Here is a 27,512-nt window from a genome sequence, read left to right on the forward strand (position 1 = left end):
TTTTAGGGAAGGGTACAGAATAATGTGATGTGAGTGGCTATTTACAGAATATAGATGTCCATGACTCATGCATTAAAGCATCATGTTCTACATACTAAATGAGATCGAATGATTTTCAAAGGACGGATGTAAATTGACTGATTGCAAAATATTACAAACTGTCAATATTTATTTTCGGTTGTTTGAGCATGATGGGGATGAAAAATTAGACAAGTTGCCATGACTATCCTACAATTCCATAGTCTCCTTAATATTTTATCCTAAAAATATTCATTTTTGGTGGAATCAACATTGGTTGTCAGAAAAGTGTTATGACTAGAAGCTAGTTTTTATGGTTGTCCAGTGATTTGTCTTATCCAGTCAAGGTAATGGGCAACCTTAACATACACTCCTGGAACACCATATTGGCCACATCCAATTCCCCATGAAACAACACCAACCAACTGCCACGAACCTCCCTGTTCACAAACCATGGGGCCACCACCATCACCCTGTACAAAAGAAATAAAGTTTATTTTAATGGCAGTTTTGACTAGAAAATAGATAAAGCCTAGTTTCCTCCAAATTTGCTTTTCATTATTTAACATGCTTTCTATGTTATTCTTAGCTAATTTAAATAAATTTTGATATTTAGGATTAATTTGATTTTTGATGTTTGTAATGGGGATAAGCTGACTAGGAAGTACTGAATCATGCAGATTTTAACTACTTGAAAAGGATCATTGCATTAATAGCAAATAAAAATTTAAACAATCCTGAATAAGGCTATTCTTTTTGTGGTATTTATAAGTTGCAAATTTACTGTAGTCCTAATATTTTCACTCTATTTGTCAATCAAAGAGCGTAGAGGATTGAAGTTTAGGAGAGGTTGATCATTTTCTTACCTTACAAGCATCCTTTCCTTCCTCACCGCCAGCACAGATGAATCCAGGGTGGAGCTTGAATTCATATCCTAAGCGGGTTTGTTGAAGCTGTGATTGACAAGTATGTTGTGGCACTACAGGAACCTCTACCTCCTTCAAAGACAAACAAAATCATCAAGTGTGAGGAGTAATATACCAAGAGAGAGTGGTAAATGAGAGAAGTAGAGACCATAATTTTCTTGGTAAATGATAAAGGTAATGAAAACATACTTCAGTTATCAATTAATTATCACTTTTTAATGCCAAGTAATGAAATGTTAATGATTGTGATGCTCTTCATAATATATTGCTAGTGCTACATGAAAATATATTAGGTACATATGTAATTCATTGAGTAGGCCTGATGGTATGTAGTACTTCATTAAAATATCATCCCTAATTCATGGTCATTTTGATTGATGTCAAAGATTATGATGAAATTGAGGGTGAGTTCCTTTATAGGCAGGTTTAAAAAGTCACTCGGAACGATGTCCCCCACAATGCTACTTTTTTTGTGGGCATTGGAGCCTCTCTGGGGAAATTGAAAATGTGTTTCAGGTATATAATATGAAAATAAATAGGAAGAATAACAAGAGACTTGTATTTGGAAGAGAAGAAGTATTGCCGTATGTACTTTACCAAAATGTACATACATAACGTAATCATGGAAAAATTAAATCTTTGTAAAGTTTCAAAAAATAGAGAAATAGATTCACCAGAAAGTACATTACTTCCACAGAAGATAATCCAATATCTGGCTTGGATTATTTTATTGAAATATTTGGGCTTAAAGTCCTGCATCAAAAGGATCCATATGTTTTAAAGATAAACATCACGCACTTTCTCAATTACCTTTAAGATATTCTGGTACTTTCCAAAATCTCCAAAGGCATCTTTACCCCATCCTGTTGTCCAGCAACGTGCACCACTATAATCCCGGTAACGATCAGGCATACAGGCGGGGCTAATGTGTGGGCTGTAAGAGTAAATCAATATACTTTAGATGATATTCAATTAAGGGATTTCCCAAATTTTGTAACTGAGAACCCCTCAGCATATCGCGTATATGCCCAAGGTCCCCCTTGCTTCATGTACTCGTGACATCTGATGCTTCCAATCATGCAAATGTAATGGAGTCACCACGCAAGCACGTAAAATGAAAGCAGATGTCTTACATTATACTTAGTACGTGCTTCAAGCCATAACAATAGGAAGTGGCATTAGTTATTTTGTTTTGACTGAGTGAAGTCGGATTAATGAAGCAAACATATTAAGCAATTGCAAGGAGTCCCTTAGGAATACTCAAAATGATTCATTCTTAAGTTCAGTAGCGTAACTAGGAATATGCCTTGGGGGGGGATGAGGGGCCTGGGGGATGACCTCTCCCCCCAAGCAATCGGGGTCCGAGAAAATTTTTGAAGAATGGCATGCCTGGAAATACATTTTACATCATTTTGGTACTTTAAATTTAACTTTATGTAGATGCAGTTATTATACATCAAAACTAGGCAATAGTTTTATAGTAATTTTTTTCTCTGAGGCTTTGGGGGATCTATCCCCCTCATTCCCCCCCATAGTTATGCCACTGCTTAAGTTCATTATTAAAAGCCAAAATTCACATGTCTCATTGGAATATGGCCTTGATAAATTTGGGAAATTGTGATTTTTGTTTTGCATGCACTGTGATTTCCATTATTAGGGATGAGCTATATTTGAGACTCTCCTCACCTTCTAGCAAAATCCACGGGTCTTTGAAGACGTAATATAGCAAGGTCATTGTACAGGGTGCCTGCATAAAACTCAGGATGCACTGTCAATCTGGTCACATCACTTTCTTCATGAGGGTAAAATTCTACATCATGATTTACATCCCATTCTCCCAACCGAACTCTGAGATCGTGAGGACCATATCTGAAAATTTGAAGGAAACAAAATTATTATAAACTATGTATTTTTTTTACTCAGGAAATATTATATTTTTATCTGACAGTCAAATAGTTTTGAGTATAGGTTGGCAATTTTAATACATAGCTGAACATCAAGCTTTGTATATTTTTTGTTTGCATTAATGGATGTGGTATAATTCAAAGTTATAAATTATCATTTATCCTTACCCTTTCACACAATGTGCTGCTGTCAGAACATGATATGCATCAATCAAAGTCCCTCCACAGACATAAACACTTTCCTGGACATCTTTCTTCAAGATAGCTGCCTGCCATGGGTATTCACCTGCAGTGAACAAGAGAACAATTGTTATCAAGAAATGTTTTTCATAATTTTTAAGGGTTCAACAAGGCTATTTTTCCTCAAGTAAAAGAATTGCTCATTGGCTGATTTTCACTCACCAAATTCAGAATCACCATCAACATAGACTGGATTCTTGATGCGCCCATTAATGCCGTGGGTATTGCGTTTTCCGCACACACCCTGTCGAGCTGCATTGATACCGAGGTTATTGACACCATTGACAATGCCAGCTTGATAATTGCTGGCATAAATTCCTCCTCCATTGATTCCAGCTCCATTGATTCCAGCTCCGTTGATTCCAGCTCCGTTTATTCCAACTCCGTTGATTCCAGCTCCGTTGATTCCAACTCCGTTGATGCCAACCCCATTAATGCCAACCCCATTGATGCCTGGCCCATTGACACCATAGTTGTTGATTACTCCATTGCTGACTCCATTTGGACCAAATTTGTTAACACCTCCTGCACTTCCAACTGGTCGGCGGCAGCATACCTGATGAGCTGCACACTGACCCCTTCCATTAAGGAATTGGTTGTAGTAGCTTTGTCTCTATTAGCAAAAAAATATTGCAGGTAAAATTAAAATGTTGGAAAAATGAACTTCAGAAGATTGGTCCAAAACATGCCAGTAGGCCATAACATAAATGATAAGGTCAATAAATCCCTGAGACATTAAAAACCATATTTTGTGCTTCTATTAAATTTTCAAGGATTGTGAATGCAATTTTAGAATTGGTTGTGAATGTAAAATATTTAGACTGCACTTAAAGCAATAAACATAATTTTGAGTTTGAGGAAAAAGATAATTTTCTAATTTGAGGCAGTTTTGCGATGGACTCTTATGCCCAATTGCTTCTTTCTTGAACATTTTAAGGGTCATGGACCAAGTTTATCGAAATTATACCCTGATTGAGGTTAAGTCGTGAAAAATTCAATGAAAATATGTACTTAATGGGTTTTATATGAATTAATTTGGATATAATTTTAAATTAACTCCTCAGTGATCAGGGCCCAAAATGAGAGGAAAGGAATAAAGAAACCAGAACTGAATGAGCATGCTATATATGTACTACAGAGGCCAAAAGAAGATTGTACCCTTCCCCACTAAGTAGAAGAAAACCAAGGAATTGATCTTAAGCTTAGAAAATTGATGAAAGCAGGCTCTCCCAATTGGCTTTACTTCCCAGTTGATTACATTAATATTGACATTTAGCACCATTTGATAGCTTTATGAGACAATTTCCTGAAGGTAATTATTTTCAGTTAGCTAATATATTTTCTGTGCATATTTGTGAAGTACTAAGGAGAGAATGATGAAGCCACATTTGTTTAATGTCAATGTTTAAGTCAAATGTCTCTTTCAATTTAAAGAAATAGGTAACGGAAAAGTAGTCAATTCTGCCTCCTAAGTATAAAATAAGCTCAAGGTTTTAGTTGAAAATGGAAATATTCTATAAAATTATATTTAATATGTAGTTCAAACTCATCTTTTTATAATCAATATTTACAATTGTGTTGTTTTCATGAGGAAGTTATTGAGAAAATAGAAAAAAAACTAGTCCACAGATATTATGCAATACACTTGAAATGAAGTCCTTCTAATAAATTTCCTTTTAAAACTCTACATGAGGTCAGGACCTCCAAAATGGCCGACCTTTTGACATCTTACATAGGTAACTATCTGAGACATTGAAATCACGTCATTGAGGAGGATTTCAGGATCTGATATCAAAATGCTGGCCACTGTGGAGATATGATTCAATGTAGACATTAAAAATTTGATGTATATATACTTTTTTGAAGCTGGTTACTCTAGTACTTTTTAATCAAATCAACATTCTATCAAACGTAATTACTAATTGCTCAAAGAATACTAATTGCTCTTCTATGCTTTCTCAACCATCTGTTTTACAAGAGAAATAAATAAAACATCTCATACCAGGCTATTAAAGCTTTGAGAGGAAAGTTTTTTGGCTACGTACAAGGGATGGAAGGGAAGCAGTTTACGAAGGAGACGCACTCTTGGGAACATAGTCCCATGAAAGGAAAAGAAGCGAGCATGAAGTGAGTAAAACAAAATTTGTGATAATGTAAGATAGCCATACGGGTTAGTATTGTAATGGTAAATAGGAATACATATCCATAGATTATACCCATTACCATGAAATGAATAAGAGCTAGATTTGTGTCTTATTAGCCATAAACTGCATCCTCTGGATCAAGTTTGATGAAAGCATATTTTAGTCATTTGTTTGTGAAAAAAGTCAAGAATTACCTTATTTTTTCCAGTGTCAGGTTATTCCCAGTCACCTACCTCATTGGCTTAATGTCGAACCTTATTGTGGTCCATTGTTCCATGGTGGTAACACATGTTATGTCCTCAGTCATGATGCTGCTGCATATCTCTACATTTTTGCTTTTAAAAAATGGTCATGATACATGCATAAGACGCTAAAGTGTTACGTAATTCATTGTGAGAGTCATCCATTGCTGCACCTGTTATTTTATGATGATTTAAATTTTTTTAAACCTTATTTGTACCATGTAAACTTTTTTCACAGACATAATTTATCAAAATATTCGTTTGAGATACCTTGTAAATTTTTTTAATGTCTACATGTAAAGTCTTGGCCATTTAAATTTTAATGTTTTTCATTGTGTAAATTAAAGTTAGGTGCTTTGACAAAAATTAATGAAGAGGGGAACCAATACTGGATGTGTCATGTGCACTGCAAAATTGTGGGTTGGGGCAGGTGAATTAATAGTTAAAATTAAATTTTAGCGAGAAATTTCCTACTTGAGTAGGTCAGTGCTCCTAATATCAACATCCTTCGTGTTGTCACTTGTATCAATTTCTATTAGAATTTCAATACTTTGTGTGAATTCAGAGAGGTGCAATCCGTAAAAATTTGAGTAAAATGAGGATTTCCATGCTCACCGCATCTGCTGCCCCATTCAGATCGCTTTCGTCTAAATCAGATTCTCTCTTGGTCCTGAAACTTCTATCCTTTGGAAATTTGAATCCTGAATTGCTGTTTGCCGAACTCGCTCCATCCGACTTTGCGACTTTCAAGCCTTTGCCGCTGCGGTAGTAGTCATCATCGTCGTAGATATCATCCTCATATCCATATTTTCCGTAAGGAGGATATCCATGTGGCCCCTCCTCATAACCTCCTTCGTAATAATCATGTGGGTATTTGTGAACATGATGGTGGGAATGATACTGGTAAGGAGAGGGACGATGGAAGTGAGGTGGATGGGGTGGAGGTGGAGGAGGGTAGGGCCTATACCCACCATGTCCATAACCACCTCCATAACCACCTCCATAACCACCTCCATAACCACCTCCGTATCCGCCGATAAACCCTTTCAATTTGTGAATGAGACTAGGGTTGGGCGTCACGTGAAGATTCACCAACGGCTTTATCACTTTCTCCCCTAGGCCATCACGGGTGACCTGCACAGAGACAAGTGGGCTGACGCTAACTGGACCTAGGTTCAGCCCTCCGGTAGGCAGTGCTCCTGGATATGGATTGATGGCAGGGTTGCCTCCAAAAGGATTCAGAGGATAGCCGGCACCCGTGTAAGGTAGACCAAATGAAACGCCAAATGTTGGCTTGACTCTTGAGCCTAAGTTGTCGCCAAGTCCGAAGAGGCGCTGTGGCCACCAGAAAGAATTGGGGTAGAGTTTGACATTACTGGACTGCTCGCAGGTGAATGATAAGATTGCTTAAAAATTTTCAATTATAATATAACTCCTGATCGCTTCATATATTACATATATATCTCTCTAGAAGTTCTGGTCAAAATTAATGGTAGATTTATTTCTCTGCCAATGTTTCTGAAAACTTATTGTTATCAGATGCTATGAAATTCAAATATAATTTACAAATAATGGAAAAACAAACACGAACCTTTGAGCAACGTGAAATCCTTTATTTATTGCTAAGATGACCATTTTATTTCAAATTTTGAAGCCCTGAATATTGCATTATATTTTCTGGAACATTGGCCGAGAAAAAATTTGACTATTCATTTGGCCAAAACTCAAGTAGAGAAATATATGTGATACTAAAAGTTTTCATTGTGAATATAAGACCCACTATTTGCTTTCTAATGCTCAATAAATGGTGCTGAATGGAAACGTTTTTATAGATGTGCATGCTTTGAATTATGTTATTAATGATCATTTTCTAATTTATTTATTTGAAAAATTAAAATTTTGAACCATAGATTTTTATACACAGAATATCTCAAAGTCTTAATTTAATCCCATGCTCATTTTAGGTAGTTGATAGATACCAATCCTTAACTTCAATTATAATATTAAATTTATCATTTTCATCATGAGATTATCAGAACTTTGCTGTAAATTCCATTCCAAACTATGAAAATCAATGAGTTGAATAAATTGAAAAAAAAGAAAATGGCATTGACTTTCAACTTTTTTCTTAAAAAGCCTAAAATGCATTCTAAAGGATGAAAAAACCCTCGCAAGAATGAACCCATTTCCAATTAACATGTTAAAGCTGCTCATTCCCCCATATATGCCGTGCAATTAGAAGTAGAACACTATTCAAGTAATTATTAACCTCACAATTATAGATAAAAATTTGCTGCTATTCTAATGGGTAAATTCTAATAGAAATATAATCTGGCCGAACTTTGTACATTATTAGCCCAAGAACCATTCTTTATTCCCAGTGCATACTCCCCTCTAATACCTTCGATTTAGGCACCAATAACTTCCGGTTTACCATTTTACCTTGAAAAATTATTTCTCTATATTTAATCATATGATTAATCAATAAATTTAATAAATATGTCAATGCATTTGATGAAATTCATAATGTTGGAATGGAATGAACAAATTTGTCTGAGAATATATATAAAATTCGGCAAGCTGGATTTCAGGTTAAATATGAGGTCAAGATTTGCTGTCAATCACTATGAAATGCTGTCAACTTTAGGTCCTTCACAATGAAAACTAAAGGATATTTACACGTTATTATCTGTCTCACTAAAATGAAAGAAAAAATTATGATAAAGAAAAATTTATTTAGAAAACCTGTGAGCTTGTAATTGTCAACTCATTATTCCCCAGGTGGCTGCACCAACTTGGATAAAAAATTATGACATTTTGGTCTATTCTCTTAGTTCGTTGTAGTTACTGGTTGAGAATTGTTGATATCCATGATGCATTCCTCACTCAGAGGGCAGGAGACTGTGAATTTGAAGTTAATACCGTTTTTTTTCGATAACTTATTGATAAAATGATGATGATGACTGACATGTACTCCATCTTCTTTAAGACTTTTCACAGCATAATACTATCCGGTATTAGGTCCGTCGCATCATCCATAATCTCAATATATCTAATCTTCTTTTATAATCTTGATAATTCTATGCAAATTCAAATGCTTTCATAAAATAACTTTTATCCTCTAAATGCATGAGATTGTGAATCTTTTTTATACACCTCTTTCTCCCTTAGACACTTATCATGATGAGAAAATGATTCTTCCGTCTCAGTTTTTATAATCAACTGTATGTATGGTGTGAAAAAAATTTTCCTTGGTGTAATCAGTGAACAAACATAGCACACCTCTTTACCATGAATCATTCATCAAATTTTGAGTATTTATGATGATATTATTAGAGACTTGAAATTACTTTAGGACTCTTGAGAAAAGGCTTGACACTTATGTTGAATTCCTATCATATACTGAAGTAGCAAATGAGAATTCTATATTGCATTTGAGAAATATCAAACTGCTTCATGGAAGTTGTGTATTTTTTGGGTGACAAATACAATTTTATATCTGTTGAAAGATTTTTTGAAGCATAGTTCATAAATTAGTCTGATTGGTAGCCGATCAACTAATATGTCTTTTAAGTGTTTTTATTAACACATTAACGTTGTTTAAAAAAGTATAAGTTCTGATTAGTATTTTTGATAGTGGGAACAATATTGAATGTCTGTTAATGGTGATATTTTTCTGTGTGCGTCCAAAAATAGTTTGTCTCAGGTAGTTTTAGCAGCATGTCAGTGAGGCTGAAGATGGAGGAAACTTTATATATGAGAGTGAACATATTTTCATGAGTACTTTTTTGCCAAAGTAAACACATACTTTAGTAATAAGGCCATTTCACTAAACTGCAACTGAATTTCAAGCCATATGCCATCTTAACTAGTCATGTCTTTAGTCAGGGTGATACTACTGATGAAAAACGAAAATTAGTGATTGAAAATATACGTCCGTCCACCATAAAGGGACAAGAGTGTGGTTAAAAATAATTATAAGGTGGTCGTTAAAATAAAATGGAATCAGATTGTGTAATTAGTACCGATAGTATTGATGGTTACGTCTAGAAAGTGAACACCATATTATAATTTGCTCTTACCACAGAGTTAGTGTTATTTTATCTCTATAAATCTATGCAGATTATTTTGTTTTAAAAAAAATCTTAAACCAAAATCATGCTGGCATATTAGAGGACCTTAACCATGGCATGCAGAGAAAATTGTTTTAGCGATTTATCAACTCCAAATGTATCACTGATGGAAAGAGGAGTAAAATTATGCTTTTGAGAGTATTTGTGGAAAGAACGATATTTTCGAGTCCATATTGACTCCTTTTGCATCTCAAAAAAGTCCTTCACCGATCATTTTTACTACAGTTCTCATGTCAAAATAAGGCAGCATATTATGGAAGGAAAAAAGTATACAGCATCTGAGGATATTATATTAATAATGCTATGAATGCAGGATTTTATTTTTATTTATTTATAATTTAGTGACTTTATAAGATATTTGCCGGTGAAAATATAATTTTTTGCCCTCTGAAACATTTTATTCTAATTTCATAAGATGGACTGCGTGGACTCATTTTTAAACTCCCGCCATTAGAAATTCAGTGAAACATTTGAGTAACGGCATGCGATACTGGAAGAATATGTCAATTTTATTATTTGTAATGGGCAATATTATCATGAATATTAATATATTTTGAGGTGAAAGGTATTTCTTACCGGCTGAGCGTCATCTTCATTCTCAGGTGCATCTCTCCTCCTTCTTGTTTTGTCCTTCTCTTCCGTCATATCAAGTTTCGATCCTGTGTTTTCGTCCTCTTCCACCTGCCTCTTAATAGCAAACGTGCTATTAAAACCTGTAATAATAAAAAGTATTATTTATATTACTTATATTATCAGGAGGGGAACGGTAGTTTGTTATGACGCTTCAACATCAAATATTCTAGTGTAGATTCCTTCGGAAAGTCGGTCATTGCAATCTTCGCTGTCCGGTACTCCTTTCGAGGATTGGAACTACTCGATAGACGGAATAACTCTTAACAATGCGATAGTGATAACCTAATATCTTGAATAATCCAACGGGGAAATAACAATCATAGCATTTTGACTTAGAAAGAATATATTATGTTTGGGACTCGTTTAACTTCAAGGGCGTCGGTGGTGTAATGGTCAGCATAGTTGCCTTCCAAGCAGTTGATCCGGGTTCGATTCCCGGCCGACGCACTTTTTTTTCACCTCCTTATCTTTTCGGAAATTTCGATACTGTTACTCTCTTTTGAAAATGCACGTACATCACACTTTTTTCCATTTTTAAAAATTCATTACTTTAAATTAAAATTAAGGATCATTAGTTATTGTCATATGTGTCACAAACGTCTGATGTTAGTTGCATTATCTTACAGCTGTCTGAGAACTTATCGCCGAGTTTAGTACCAAACTAATCCCGGTGGTGTAAAAATATCATATTTTTATCCAAATGATCGTACTTCATGAATCATGTGTGGATATTACAAACCGGGTGACATGATTTTTTGTAAGAAATTCGATTCATATGTAGGGTTATAAATTTCAGATATAGTGTATTGTAAATTTTGTAAAAGTTGTAAATTTCGCTAAAAGGCAGAAGACATAGTGTATATTTTTATGGTAATATTTTTTGAAAAATTCTCCATTGCCCAGATAAGTCGATATTTAATTATCATTATTATTTAATAGTATTTTCTGAAAATTTCCCTACACATGTTATTCCCCATATATTTTTTTCACTTTACTTCTCCCTATCACCGAGACTGAAATGCAGGGTGATATAAAGGAGTTTGCATTGTTATCCCAAAAATCATTTAGTAACTCCCAAATTATGAAAACGATTTCACAAAAATTAGATGGGAAAGGCTAAAAGCATTTTTGAAGACGGAACGATCTTACTTCAAGTTCTTCCGAAGACGGCTAGTGAAGTGCGAAAATGCCGCCCCACTTATACCACCCTCTGTTTTGGCATGCGGTTCTCCGCTGCTTAGGCTGTATTTCCTATGGTGATTTTTTTTACTCACAATCACCCTACTTGGTCAAACATTTTAGCTAGCAGAATGAAGAAAAGATATTAAATTACTCGAGTTTTATCATCTTACTCGATCAGTAGTTTTTAGGTTACATCAATGGCGCAACGAGGGGGGCTTGGGGGATAAACCCCCCCCCCCCCCAGAGCTCAGAGAAATTTTAAGTTTAATCCATTGTGCGTAATTGGATTGATATCACTAATAGAATAGTGTAAGGATTAATAAAATATCCCTCAGAAAGCCGTAAAATCACCATTTTGAACCATTTATCTTAAAATTCCGCAATTTATTAATCTCGCACCTACCGTTTATCCTGGTGGGTATTCCATACCCCCACACACCCCGGTATTAGTTGCACCTAAACCCCCCTGCCTTAATTCCTAGCTGCGCCCCTGGGTTACATGACCTATGATGCAAATCACATCCTCCATAGATCACCCAAACTACAGAATGAGACCTCAATGAGGTTAAATAAAGATTTAGGTGTTAAGATGTGTCATCTAACATGTGACAGCATCTTCATCTGTGATTTCCTCGATTGTAAATTCCTTAGAAATACAGCCATATTTTCTATAGTTATACAGCTATGATGATTTTGTGCTCTTATTGATTTAATTCCACTTGATCGACAATTTTAGCTCATAGCATGAAAAAAATATACGCCCCACAAATTATCCGAGTTTGTTAGCTAACAAGACCTTTCATGCAAATTACATCCCTCAAGGTACATAGTGAGGGTTCAGCGAAGACAAATAAATATTTAGGTGTAAAGATGGATCATCTAACCTGTGACGGCGTCTTCTTCGGTGATTGCCTCGATTGTCAATTCCTTTCCTCTGTGATTGTTCCTCGGGTCAATACCGTAAGCATTGCCACCCGCGTCCGACTCCTTTCGGCTTCCAAGGGACTCTCCGGCAGGGCACAGGTGCCTTGCGACACAGACGCAGTTGTCCTGGTAGCGACGATCTTCCCTCTGGGAGGACTGGAAAGCTTGCTGCTGCTGATAGGAACTGAAACCACCTGCGTAGGAGGATCCCGATGTAGTCTTAGTGGGTGAGAATAAGCCGTTACCTGGAAGTATAAAAGATATTTTTCCTGTACTGAGTTTTTCTGTAAGTCTGTGAAGACATTTTAAACTGACTTTTATACTGGGGTAGAATTAATACAATCCTCTACGCAAAAAGAAAATTCTATCAAAGGGCCTCAATAATTTTCGTGTGAAATTTGAGGTACAACTGAGATTCATGACATGAGCGAATTTGTGGGGAAAATTCCATAATTGCGTTTCAAAATCCGTTGGTTTCATACACAGGAATCGTATATTAACTTACTTCGGATGAAGGTTCTGATTGACGAAAGATTTAAAACTTTCCCAGCAAGGCAAATTTTCCTCAATTCGTGGGGATGAAGGGGTGGCTGATCTAATTGATTTATTTGTATGCATTAAAGTTCTATTTCGGTTCCGGTAAATTGACAATTTAATAGAAACGTTTAAACTGTAATCAATTAATGTGTTAAAACTTTGTTAATATTTAAACTTTAATCAATGAATTTTAATTTTCTGTCACTTTACGTAAGATTTAGACCGTAAATCAGTGATGATACTCACTGCTGGAACCACTGCCTGCCTTCAGGTCGAAATCCTTTTTGAAGAAATCGGAATTGGGGGCGTATGGTCCCTCGTAAACGGGTGCTGGCTCTGGGGCGTGCGGCAGACCTCCGATTCCTCCCCCAACCCCGGCGACACCGCCGTCCGTGTGGTAGTGATGGTGATGGACATGCTGTACCACACCACCAACTGTTGCCGGAGCCACGCCACTGAGGGCACCGCCCGCTACACCAGCACTTCCCGCGCTTCCGGAGAGGTAGTCGAAGCCACCAGCGTATCCCTTGGCCGGCGCTTCGAACGGGTATTCGGGTTCGTAGTTCTGCTTCTCGCTGCGGTAAGGGCCGAAGCCGGCGGTGGCGAAGGGCGGTGGGGGTGGTGGCAGGTCTGGTTTAACGAATGGGGGACGAGAGGAGAAGGGTGGTCGTGGTCCAGGGCCTCCGTAAGATGCTCCTGGGATGAAGGGAGGTGGCCCGCCGTAAACGGGGCCAGGTGGACGGTGGTGAGTGGTAGGGCCTGCGACTGGTACGGCCGGAATGGGGCGACCCACGGGCTTTATGTGGACTGGTTGGGCGTAGATTACGTCCTGTGGAGTCAGGTGGTGCTTGCCGTCCAACTCACACTGGGTTAAACGAAAAGAATGAGGATTTATTAAACCAATAATTTGAAAATATAAGAATGGGTCTTTTCTCCACTTTTAATGTACACCAGTGGCTTATATGAAACATTTTTAGGAGGAGAAGGCAAGTTTTCTGTAAGTTATGGTTTTAAATAATCAAGGAAAGGACACGCTGACACTGTAAATTTAAAATAAATGTGAACCTACAAAAAGAAGGAATTACGATATTACTACTAGATTCATTGGATGAACTATGATAGCTCTTCGTTGCGTGCGGTAGATAACTATATTCCCTCAATTTTTGGGGATGAAGGGGGACTGATCTAGCTGATTTATTTGTATGAACTGAACTTTTGTTCGGGTTCTTGGTAAATTAACCATTTCATAGCAATGTAAGGGGTTAATTTAAGAATTGGGACAGTGAGAGTAAATACCAAGTTCTGAAGATTAAAGGAATAGATTGATATGTTTTTGATATGCCCCAAATGGTCCGGTTAATTGGCCAAGTTATGAGACAAAGAAGTTACGTAGGAAGCAAACTTTTATGGAATACTCCCTGAAGGGAGACCAAGGGACAAGTATCTAGGATAGATAAAGAAGGATACTGGAAATGCGAGCCTCAGGGAGGCAAAAAAACTGGCTTGGGATGGGGATAAATGGAGGTTTTCAGTATACCAGTTTCTAGGATTGCAGTAGTATGGGGGAAAGGAGGAATCTGCCCCCCTTATATTCGCCCCTGGCATACGTAATTTGCATAGTACTCACGGCCATCAGTCCAAGGGCGCATAGTTTGTTCCTGATGTGCTGTCTGGCTTGGGCCTCGTCCCCAGAGGCGATGGCCTGTCTCACTGTTGGGTCTTCGTATACCTCCTGGAATCCGTCAAGCGCCCTGCCTTCACGGCCTGCGCCCAATATCTCCTTCACAACCTCTGGGTCTTCGTCCTCGGATCCCTGGGCTACGGGTGCTGCGTCGCCGTACGTCTGCTGCGGGAAGGTCTGCGGACTGTATTTGCCCTTCTCCCGCTGCTCTACGTCGGGTGACGCCGCGACAAACACACCTGTTCAAACAGAAAAGGTACGTATTTACATTCCGAGAAATACTCTGCAAAATTTGTGTCTCCTTTGCGTGACCGTAGCGAGCGTGGACAACCAGGAGTCCATCCTCCCGAAAATGTTTGGTAGATTTTGAACGTGACTTTCGCACATAATTTTAATTTTTCCAATGGGAATAAGGAACATCATATTCTATCCATGATCGTGTTCCCTTTCTTTCTATAATCCTTTTCATGTTCTTATAGTATGACACTTCTAAATGTCTCTATTAGTGATACTCATTCATTGTCAGTCAATCAATCCAACTGTTGCTTTAGGTAGGCGAAGGCACGCACAGCCTTTCCGCAGATTCAGCCACGTGTATGGGAATATAACTCATTCAACAAATAGGGGCCAGTTCCTCTCTATGGGAATGCTACACCCACTGGGCTACTACTATCCCCGCCTCAAGAAAACAATGAAACGTAACACCTCCTCGAAACCCCCCAAATGTATGCATGTAAATTGAACCACTGTGAAAGAGAAGCTGGATATTTAATTTCCCACGGATTCGAGAAATTAATTTTTCACTATGATCAATATATGACGCGCTGGATTTACTATTAGTTAGAGACCTTCTATCAGCAAACAGACGCTAAATTAACACAAAATTGTTATTCAGAAGACCTCATTGGCACCGAAGTCTAGGTATGCGTTCTGCGGCGTACTGTAAGTGCTCTTAGGAAGTCCTCCCCCAAATTTATGTCTGGATCCGCCTGTAGCAGGAGGCGGGAGACCTCGATGTAAATATATAAGAGTGTGAATGAACTTAGTCATGATGGAATATAGCGCTCACGATTGAAACATTTCGTAACAAAAAAATAGAATTGGAGATGCATTGACCTGAAAAAAAAAACATCCTAGCCAGGCTATAAATATAAAATAATATTATTATGTTATCAAATAATAATCACTTAACGATATTTTTTGCCATATTTTTTCATAATGTGGTGTGCCGAAAGAGAAATCGCGAGCCAGCCGGTCTTTTTTTCTTTTTTATTCTGCCCATCAATTTTGAGCTTGAAATGTGCCGGCAGGGACCGGTTTTGGTTGGCTACGCGAGGATCGACTTCGGGGAAATATCGTTCGTAATATTTTTTTCCGACGGGTTTCGTTCGTTGCACCGCTTTCACTACACGAAAGGGACAAGGTGGAGGACATGAATATGAACAATGGATTTTATTGGAAAGAGGGTGCTCTATATAAGCGGTTGACTCCTCTAAGTAGTAGTGCATTCGATACCAGGGCAAACTAGCGGCCAATCATAACGCAATTTTTTTGGCTGTTGACCCAAGTTAGTATTTGAGATACCTATCGTAGGGCGAAGAAAAATTGTGTCACGAAAAATTAACCTTAGATAGATGATGCTAGAAGGAACCTTAATTACTTATGATGTTAAGGTCGAAAACGCACTATTTTTAAACAGCAGAAACTTTGAGGCGAGTGCTTCTATTGCCCGCAAGTTTTCCCTGTTGCCAGATGCTCTGGATAACTCATGACTTAGAACGCTTTGTCTGCCGGAGATCGCGATGAATCCTAGGCATCCGGCAACAAGGCAAATTCGCGGCCAATAGAAGCGCTAAGCTCGAAGTATCTATTTGAAAATGGTGCTTTTTTGGCTTAAGCATCACCGGTAATTTTGTTTTTTTTTTTACTAGCATGAAGTATCCAGGGTTAAAATATCATGACATAAATTTTCTCCACCCTGAATAAACCCATCGAATGAATTCATGGTGGAAGGGGTCGCACTTACTGGAGGATGAGAAGGAGCCCCCGGCGGCGGCGCTGGGTCCGAATCCGCCGATGGACCTGCCCTGTGCATCGCCCTCCACACCTGCTGGGGCGCTATCTTCTTCCTCGGCCACGGCCTTCTTGTCCTCGTCCTTGCTCTTGCCTCCCCATGACCACGAGTCTCCCTTCTTCTCCGTGTCTTCAGCGGCTACGAAGGAAGTCGTGGCCACCAGTAGCGCCAGGGCGCAACAGGCGGTGAATATTAAACGCATCCTGCAAAGGAAAGGAAATATTCGATGAACACTCGTTTCAAACTGGTCGTTACATGTATTAAAAGTTATTGCTAGATTACTTTAGAGTGGACTAATCAGTAGAGTAAAAAAAATTGCTGGGGATTTTTGGCGAATAGTTATATATATATCACTCATTATGAACTCAATTAATTCTATCCATCTACCTTAAAATTTTTATTTTCTACAGGAAATTTTATTACCTTAAAAAACTTATTTCCTTTCATCAGATGTATGCACTTACATTGGCAGCGTAACGATTCAGTACTAAAAATACACATGAAATTAAGGTACAAAAATCTGTCCCCTGGTACTGATTTGATCACTAATTGTACGTTAAATCAAATAATTTTTTTGTTGACGAATGAGTAAAACAAGCAAAACATGGTCGGGTAATCACTGAATAAAATTCGCTCTTTCAAACCTCTAATGTAGTCTACCGTTAGCAGATCTTAAAACTTTACAAAATACTGTATGTTTGCGATACCAAATACCAAGATTCCTTCACCTAATTATCATATACAGGACGTCTTCTTATTAATTCGCAACGTTTAGCATATGCAAAATCAATTATCACTGGATTTCATTAAATTTATATGGAAAAATAGTGAACTTCGGTTGAGAAGCGAACAGAGGCTTATGTTTTTGAGAAATCAATCAACTCATGAGGTCAATCCTATAATTATTAGATATAAGCCGCCATTAAATTTTATCACTCATTCGTTACAACGTCTTGCGCGAGTTCGTTCTGATAGTGAGATTTATTTATTATTTAAGAAATTGAAATTGCGTTCCTTTCTCCTAGAGCAGGGCAAAAGTCAATATTGTAACAAAGGCGATGCCTATTTTTCAAAAAGTACCATTAAAAAGTACCATTATTGGTACATTTTCCAATTTGCGCAGCGTTTGATACACAAAACGTGGAGTAAGGGAGGGAATTTATTTCCGTGAAAGTTCATTAACATCGACTGGTCTTCTTGGTTGTCGCTGGGACTAATGGATGGCTCTGAGCAGAACTTGCTTTCTGTTTTTCATCAGCACTGAATGCATTTCCGCGGTACGCTTCACCCATCGCGGAGGGATTTCGCCCTTCATCCGCGTCAGACAGTGCTGTCGCCATCCTGACCGTGAAAGCTGTTTCCGAAAGGACGGCGAGCGATGGAGTGCGATGGAGTGAGAAAATAGGTCAGTGGGGCGATGCCCCTTAAGACGCCGGGGCGGGTCGTGCTTCATTCTCCTGCTGTACGCCCACACTGCACACAACAACAGCGGTCTCGCATCGATGTCACTTTCTACCGCCCACAAACGAAAAGAACTATCCCTCCTTCCCGCCTTTTTACTTCATTTCCCTATCTTGTCCATATCATTAGCATGGCGCGATCTATTCAGTTTCCGTTTACACTTTTCCTCGGGCTGGACTACTTTCTTGTTTTTGTTTAGCTTCGTTTCCGTCGTTTCTCGGGAAATGTGACAGTTTCAGTGACCTTTCTCACGAAAATGTGTCTTAGCGCTTTGTTATTGTCTATTGTTTTATTATCATTCCAATCGGAAACCTTCAAAGGGGCTTCAAAGTCAAGATTCTTTATGCTTGTCATTGTAATTTTAGCCTGAAGTCATATATTTTCATATCCCGTAAGGAAATAAGGGTTTGAGAGCATTAGGAAGGTTTTAAGGATGACAGGTATTAATGTAAAACAAGAAGAGTCATCATGATGGGCAAGAAAGCGATGTGTAATTGATTGCCGCGTGTAGTCGAGATTGGTTAAAAAAATATTATTCTGTTCTTCAGATTAATATACAGTATTATGCTTTTTTTGATTTCTTTCGGTTAGCCTAGTGTTTACTGTATGTACTTTTACCTTTAATAAATCTTAAAATAAAATATTACACTAATGTAACCATGATTACTTTAAAATTGTGTGAGAAATAGTGGATTCCTTGTCATCGAATCGACTTGACCATGTGCGCCTGTTCAACTCAAACTTGGATTTCAGCTGAATATTCTCCGCTCTTAAATTTTAGTAATTATTCCTAATTTTGAAGCTGATACTGTGTGAAAAATTAGTATTATTCTCGGTAATATGCTGTCACTAAATACATGGCGCTTCTTCCATATTTATTACACGGAAGGATTTTAATGGACGATTTCCTGCATGACTTGTTTCGGCGGATCGTTTTCCCTCTCTTTTCTTTTTTTTTAAGTGAGTCACGGGGTGACAAGAGGGTCTGGTGTCGGAGTCGTCCCATGATTTACGAGAGAAAGAAACGTCTCGTACTCACGAACAAGAACTCAGTTGCCCATTTTGCATAGTAAAAGAGTGGACGTCCCACGGGTTTGAGACTAGGAAGTACTTAGCGTGAGATTGCTCGTCAAGGGACACTCTCTTCCGCTTTTACATTTATTTACCTACGCTCTGCCCTTCTCCAGAACATAGGCCATTCCGTGGGACGTAGTTGCCGTCTGCGTTTTTCGGATGGAAATGAGGGTATCTGACGCCCACTTATCCCTACGTATCAGGAACGACAGGGAAAGTTGTGAGGCGATATCTCGCGGGGGCTCTGCAAACGTTTTCACTCCGAAATTCGCGAGTGGCCCCGGTTGAAATTTCAATAACAGCGACCCGCCCCCGCCGGCGTGTGACTTAAATGGTCCGTAACGCAAGAAATTCTACTCTCTTTTCTCAACCTCTCTCTCCCTCTCGCTCGGCCCACGTAATGTAAGGATTTTCTCCCGGAGTATAGTGCGCAGCCGAGGTTCAGTCAGCGATGAAAGCCGTAGAAAATTCTTCCGTGGCGTTGAATTCGATCTGCTCCTTAGGTTGCTACGGATGGACTCGCAGTGGGTATTCCTAATTACAATTCCTCTGGCCATATGGAAGCGATGATAGTGGTGTATGGAAGAGTAATCTTCTTAACGAACCCGTAAAAAAAACGGGCAGAGGGATGGTAACTGGGGCGTATGCCCAACTATACCTAATTTATGTGTCCGTAAAACGTTCCAGCATGCTCTGATTTTACTGGTATTAGTCAATTAAACTTATACTGATATTAATTGTGACGAATCTTGGTGTACTGAACAATTAAAGTCAATAACTATCCACAAGATTTTACTCGCTAATTTAAATTTTATAAACATCCCCATCAGAGATTTAAGAGATTAACGTTACGAATCGAAAGGTTGAAATTAAATTTAGCAAGTGTTATCACACAGGCCTGTAGCCAGTGGCGGATTCAGGATAGGGACAAGGGGGGGGGGGGTGAGTGGGGGTTAAAATTCCAGCAGAAGTGGGGGACGGAAAAAATTACCATTCTATCTAGTGTAAATTGGATACCCAAGGGGGGGGGGCCTCCCCCATAGATCTGCCACTGCCTGTAGCAGAATTGAAAAGAGGAGCTTAAGTCATCTAATGCTTTTATAGTGTTTGGCCTCGACTTCTTTAATCTACTCTCATGAACCATCCTCCAATAAATTTCATTTTTCAGAAGGTTTCATCTGATACTCCTGTAGGTCGAAACATGGAGAAACCATTCACCTTTTTTTCTAGGCATCATAATTAAATGCTTTACATTTAATTTCTCAAAAGGGTTTGAATATAATCTTTTTTCGTCTAAAAGCTATACTGTAGCTCATTATTTCATTATGGGCTACTCCACGCTGTTATTCCACCCGGGTCTTTAATTAGGACACCTTCATCCTCCCTGATTCTGATTGGAACGATGAAGCGTGTTCATACCCTTTTACGCGTCTCCGATCATCGTTTGTGTCACTTTTGTTTTCAATTTCTTCGGGCGCGAGGAATGGGTGAAAGTGAGCATTTCCTCGCGGCCTTAAAAATAATTAGGATCGCCTCTCGAGAACGCGCTCCGAGAAATATGGCCGTGGCCTCGTCATCTGGCGCCGATGGTTTTGAAAAAGCGTAGGTATCATTTGAAAGCGTCACACCTTTTCCGCGGAATGAGTTTCTCCTCGATCTCTTCCGATCCCGAGTTACCCGTTTCGTGAATAAATGGCCCAATTGGAGGGTGATACCTTCATTTCTCGGAGAGAACAGGGAGATCGATCCTAGTCGCTTCATTTTCTGTTGGAGACATTTTATGGCCCATTCATAATTCTTGCTATCGCGCTCACTTTCCGAAAGTTTAGGTTACTCATGGAATTAAGGAGGTCATACAAATTAAATCTACTGAGTCCTTTGGTGTGGGCTTGTGAAAAATTCATGCTGCCATGATCGGTATTTTTTTTTACTTCCCCCTTCGTGGAGAAAGCTAGTAATTTTCCAGTGCCCTCCGATGTATACCTAACGTTTCCTCTATATGAAACTTTCAATCCTAAAAAAAATTCTTAAATATCGAGTGCATTTTAAGGGCAGCAATTGAAAGTTTCCTTTTTAACGCTAAATTACTTTTTCCGTCATAGTATTTGCGTTACCGTGTGTTCTATTTTTACGAGGTCATGATCGAGAAAATCGTATATTTTTTTGGATGGGCCTCCATATCTCGCTTTCTTCAGTTGAATTTTGGTATAGGTTCAAATACCGAAAATATGGCTGTCTTGATATATAAAATATAATGTAACAATCTAATATCAATTGGAACTATCAATGGTATTTTTATATTATAGTTATTTTGAGTGAACTCCGTCTACTACCTTACGTTTTTAGGTGACCCATCGCCCCGTCAAGATGGAAACGCCTTAGAATTATTTGATCTAATTTATCTTTCAAATGATGTCTCTGAAGTCTTGGATAAGGTGGTTTAAAGATCATTTCTAAGTGCTATGTTGCGATTGAAATCGGAGAGTTTCGTGAGCTCTAACCATGATGTCTCAAGGGTTTATATTCAAGTCGCTAGATTCAAGCGTGAGACTTTCTCCTCGATAATTTTGGCTTGATTTCACATTGTCTTCACCTCATGCCATTGCAATGCGCTCCGGAAGCCGTTGACAAATCTCAAGTTAGCTGTCGTGCTAGAAAGTGAAAGGATGCTTGTAACAAGCGATACGTGCCGTTCGATGGGCGGTACAGTAGGTCAGAGTGAGGCGTATGATCTTCAGTTAATCATACTCGACATACCGATGTTTATTACACAAGGCCATTCATTACACAGACCAAATTTACCTATCATCCTAATAGTTACCATACGAAAGTATGGTGGAGAGTACTGGGACATTCCTGAGTCTCAATCTGCTTTTAAAAAATGATTTATTCTTATGATTCCTTAGAAATGAAATTCTAACGGGACGATTTCTACTCTAACCTTTTAATCGAAGAGAGCATGGGCTCGATGGAAATGGTTTATTCAAATTTATTTGGCGAAATTCGTTGAATGAATCAAAATTTACACTTTTCAAACGCTTATTTGCGCTGATATTGATAAATATAGATGCGCCATATTTTTTACTTAAGAAGTGCGAGTCACCCTACCTAGAGTTTAGTGCGTGTTCATGATCGGAAAGGGGTTCTACTAGATTTTTAAAAATATGCAAAATATGGAAAAATTATGTAGCTATATAATAACGACATTTTTCTGGTGATTGAAAACATTCAGCTTACCGGAAAATTTTAAGATCAAAGAAATGTGAATGGTAGATTAAAAAATAGCCCCGGGCTTCAGGAAAATTATGAGGAATTATTATGCTCATATTTGACAACATGCAAACAAATCTCGAATCTTGATGAAGTTGTAGCATTGAGAAAGATCATGACATTGAAAATAATCTACCGTCTGTCGTGTCGTGATGGTTCCGATCTCTCCCTTTCTTTTAGTTATTTTATTGGTGCTTGTGAGGGTCGGGGACGGCATAAACTGTATTCACCGCTACTCGTTTCGCACCAGTAGTTCGTTGAACTCTCCCGAGAGGAGAAATTGAACAATGGCTCTATGCAGTAAGATGCAGTGGATTTGAGGATGACGCGTTGACATTTGAATATCTACGTGACTTGATGTGGTTATCAGTTTCAAGAAGAGGAACACGAGAAATGTGAAATAGAAATCAAAATCAATTAGTAAATAACATAGAAATATTATGTGTTCCAACAATTACGCTTTACTTAATTATTAAACATTTAATGCGCTACAAAATTAGAGCAGGGAAATTTACTTTTCCCATTAAATGAGAAAATAAGACTGCGATCACTGAGGCGACGGAAAATATATCTTCATGTATATGAAGATTATTTCTGGGTTTTATTAATGTTTTTTTATGAAGCTGAACAACGAAGAGTGTGCGATAGAAAAAAATCAGGAATTCTACCCTAATTCATCATAGATCTTCGATAAACGATTTTAATTTCTCCTGGTGAATACTATTGATGGATTCTTCTCGGGTTAAGCCACGTTAATTCTGTCGCATAAGCCGACGTTTCGAGAGACGACCTGTCTCCCATCTTCAAAGCCGCGCTACTTTTTGAAAGTCCAATTTCACGCTCAAATTGTGTGAAATTGGACTTTCAAAGAGTAGCACGGCTTTGAAGATTAGGAGACAAGTCGTCTCTCTAAACGTCGGCTTATACGACAGAATTAACCTGGCTGAGAACCCGAGAAGAACTCATCAACAGATCTTCGATGTTTGAATAATCCAGTCGTAGGGACGAATGGTCGGGAATCTTTTACGCTGTGTATGGAAATAAACCCCAACGGGATGTTTTGTAAAATGGTGAGAATTTTGGAGGATAATTTTATGATGAGTAGTAATTATGATGATTTCTCTTATATGTTTTGCAGTTTATACTACAAAATATTTTCCTACATTGTCACTTATCAAGAGGGATATAACACATATTTTTTATTATTAAGTTTGATTATTCTAATGTTCAAGCAAAAATTTGCGGATTACGACATTCTTGGCACCATGCCTGGAATATGTAGAGCTCATTTAAAATAAATTGCTTTCCTTATGGATTTTCTTGGCTCAATGACACGTGCATATGGAGAACAATAGCTGCCCCATTTTTTATAAGCTAGGGTGTTAACAATCGTATCGGTGCTGGGCGCGAGAAGTAGAAATGTGCGTCAGCCTGGAGAACTCTCTCTTTTCCCGTTTGTAAAGCCTCTGAAGTAAAGTGTGAAAATGATTGTAAATGAAATTTTTGATTCATGAGGAATGGGAGGAGTGAATTTAATGATTGAAGTCTTGATTTCCTTCATAACTATGCCAGAATGGTATGAGGAATCATATGACTTTCCTTAGAAAACCCTTTAGGTGTTTACTTTGAGTCGAGCCAACGCAAAGGATTGAGTGAGCATTACTTTCGAAATATTCCTTATATATCAAATACTAGTTCTCCCACGCTGCCCCCAAACATTTCTCGGGGAAAAAAGAAAAGCTTTATGTTTACCAATGGGGAGGTGCTCATTTCAGCCGTCGCCCTTAACGTGGGCGCTGTTTATTTCCAAATTATTGTTCAAAATCAGATGGCGAAAGTACCTTTCGATGAAGTAGGTATTCTCTGAGCTCTAGGAATAAAAAAAAATCTGGCTTTGAGTTTTATAATTACACCAACATAATGATATCACAAAATAGCCAATACTAAAGCACTTATTGAAAAAAATAAATTCTTTTCGTAATTATTGGAATTAAAAGCTATGAAATCAACTTTCACGGCAAGAATTTTTACGGAGCGCAAAAATGTCATTTATTGAGAAAATTCAATTGCGTTATTTTAATCACTATTTATGTAAATTTTATCCGAGGGAATCATCGCGAGAAAGATTTACCTTTATCGTGAGAGGAGAAATATTTTTGTAATAGTTGAAAAAAAATCTTGACATTAAAATCTTGTCATTTTCTCTCATTTTTTCTGCGCAAAATATCTTAATTTTATATTCCCCTGAAACCACCGTAAGTTTAGTTGTTTTTTGGCAAATGGCTTGAATTTTATAACGTGAATAACAAAATTATGAAATAATAAAAATAACAGTATTAAAAAAATGACTTAAATAATAACCCTTTAATTTTATTAAGCCTGTTAAGAGCGGGTGGATTTTTCGTTCGTTGCATGGGCTTCAGCTAGCTTTAAATGTTTTCGAATAACATCGGATTCGAATGAAACTAGCGAATTAATTAGTCCCACACCCACTGGATGATGTTAGTGATCCCCGACTTGAGAAGACGCATCAAACCATCTCGACCGGCCGTATTTTGTCTTTTTTTAGTGACTTATTACCGTTTTAAAATTTAAATTATTGCCTTTCAATTTTCAAACTGTATAGAGTTGGCCCTTTTCAATATTTTGGTCTATCTCAAATTTGAAAAAAAATACATTCGAGAAACTTTCGGGGAAATAAGTTTCAAATATCAGTTGGGGGCAAATTTTGACAAAGCTGTGCTTACCGCACTCTGAAAATTTGTGGACGATAGCGTCAAGTTTTAAACCAGCAATACGTAAACATAAAGAGACCGGTTGAATTGGATTTATACAACTTCTTGACACAAAATTCAGGCTCTCGAACTCAGTGTCAGCACTTTCGTCGGGAGTTTGCCGACTCACCAACACACCAAAACACTTTTTTTCGCGACTCATCCTCACATGCCTTGGTTTGAAAACCACTCGAACCATCTCGATCACCCTAACATATAATTCCTTTCTCCGGGCACCAAGTTCCTCACGATTTAACGTCGATAACAACACGTGGATGATAGTTTTTTCCTCTCCACTCCTGAGGAAATCGTACTCACCTCGCTTCGATGCCTTCCCGCTATCCTTTTCCGTCCGGTCTGTTTGCTGGCGGTCCGAAACTTGATGCTGGCCGAGTGGACGACTCCCTATATATAAGTATACTCCTCCCTTTCTCTTCTCCGACTGGATATATCTTGTTAAAGTATGCACCTTGCAAGTCCGAGACACTTGGACTAACTCTGAGCTTTCTCCCGTCTTGGCTCAGCTTTTATACCACGGGCGTCCGTCTTGAGGAGAAGGCATCTTCCCCCGCCCTCCACGGAACTTCTCCTCAACCTCTCCCCCGGATTCAACAGTTCCCTTGATACCCCTTTAGTCCCTGCTCGGCCTTCTGGTTGGGAAAAAATCTCTCACCTGGCCCACGCTAACAGAGACGGATGCATTGTCTCACTCTTTCTCTCTCTCATCCCATGGAGAAAAAATGCTTTCAACATATTCCACGACTTTTTTATCACGGCCATCGTGATGGGTCTAATTTTGGAATCTCCACGTTGTGTGTCTATACCGAGTATCAGCGTGTGTAATAAAGTGAGAAAATTCGAAATAGGAAAGTTATCTGCCTTGCTATTAGACTTTAGAAGAGGATCCCAGGATTTCTCGTCGGATGAAACTGTGATATATCCATATTATTCATTTTCGCTGAGGTTTACCGGAGGAGTTTCTATTTAATCTTCCCAATTTTGTGAATACATCATTTTAAGATGGAATAAGTGAAATATTTTCTCTACAATCGCGAATAAAACAATGTACTTTAAATTAATAAAATATTTAAAACTAGGTAACCCGAGCGAAAATTTCGCAGTAACACTTGTATTTTAATTTTTATATTTTTGCCGGCTTATGTAATGTTTCTTAGTTTTATTTCTGTATTTAACAGGTTTTTAAACCTTTTTTTGAAATTCAGAGTAAACGGATGTGTAGATTTGATGTACTTCAAGCAAGAAATCGAGATGGAAAAGTGGAAACTTTTAAGTCAAATTAATGGATAAATAGTGAAACTTGAGATTGAGATTGTATTTTTCGTCAGGGGCCGGTGATTAAACGTTGAAAATGATACCTTATTTATCACTGTATGTGCAGTATTAACGGAGAATATACGGAATCACACAAAAAAAACCTTTCTGTAAAAATAATGTATGATTTAGAAAATTGCACCGATATTGACATAGAAGTGCGAAATTGAGCTAATTGTGATCCTAGTTTTTCATAAAATGGTGCATGCTGCATTATGACGCATGTAATCTGATTATATCTTTCATTTAATTCCTACATTTTACACGTATGATGTATACTCTACAAAGTTGGGTCTAAATTGATGATTTCTTTATCAGGTAGTTGTGCTTACTCACTGGCAACTAATAGAACCTATTTTTTCAAAAAGTGCCTTCAAAAATGCTTTTAACAAAAGCCTTCTATTAAAAGTGCGGCTTCTGGTAACAATCGTTCTTACACAATTCAGAGTGTTGACTTAAAGTGTCTTCCAGATGCGAGAAATAGTTTGGTTTCCTGAAGTTCTTTTCTTAGAGCGCTTGTGGAAATTTATCAGGAAGGAATAAAAATGTAGGGAAATTTTAATTTTTCTTCTGAAGTTAAGACAATTATATCATTTGAATGGCGCCATAATCCTTCTTTCAGGTCGAGATAACGTTACCCGAAATATATTTTTTAAATTTGTGGTTGGATCGAGTTCAGCCTTCAGGGTATAGAGTTTCCTGTTTCTCGTGATCACATGTCTTAAAATATTTATGATTTATGAATCACTGCCCTACTTATTTTAGAGACGTCAAAAATCCATATTTCGTATCCCTGTGCCTCAATTTACGAATAGAGTGTCATTTAATTATTACTTATTCCATATTTATGCCTAGAAGAGTAGTAGAAGCCCCACATTGTCAACATTTTATATTTTTAATGCCACCAGACTATGGCATTTATTTTTTAGATCAGAGTTTGATTTCAACCACGGGGTAACAATT

At 37.9% G+C, this 27,512-nt stretch overlaps 1 protein-coding gene and 1 non-coding gene across 3 annotated transcripts; one reads left to right on the forward strand and one right to left on the reverse strand.

Moving 5' to 3' along the window:
* Positions 1-13: 13 nt before the first annotated feature.
* Positions 14-25,711, reverse strand: LOC124165869. Of its 2 annotated transcripts, XM_046543404.1 has the most exons (13): positions 25,536-25,711; positions 16,591-16,841; positions 14,511-14,803; positions 13,130-13,748; positions 12,307-12,591; positions 10,184-10,320; positions 6,090-6,809; positions 3,251-3,701; positions 3,017-3,134; positions 2,631-2,813; positions 1,755-1,878; positions 885-1,016; positions 14-491 (listed from the first exon to the last, which is right to left on the reverse strand). In XM_046543404.1, exons 2-13 carry the CDS (start codon positions 16,838-16,840, stop codon positions 330-332), a joined length of 3,474 nt encoding a protein of 1,157 aa, XP_046399360.1. In that variant the 5' UTR covers position 16,841; positions 25,536-25,711; the 3' UTR covers positions 14-329. The 2 variants fall into 2 exon arrangements, with proteins under 2 accessions (XP_046399360.1, XP_046399362.1); XM_046543406.1 differs by lacking the exon at positions 6,090-6,809.
* On the forward strand, positions 10,616-10,687 carry Trnag-ucc. Its single transcript has one exon. It is a non-coding gene; the product is annotated as a tRNA-Gly (tRNA).
* Positions 25,712-27,512: the final 1,801 nt, after the last annotated feature.

This window comes from Ischnura elegans, chromosome 9 (assembly GCF_921293095.1).
Source record: "Ischnura elegans chromosome 9, ioIscEleg1.1, whole genome shotgun sequence".
NCBI classification, from domain to species: Eukaryota; Metazoa; Arthropoda; class Insecta; order Odonata; family Coenagrionidae; genus Ischnura; species Ischnura elegans.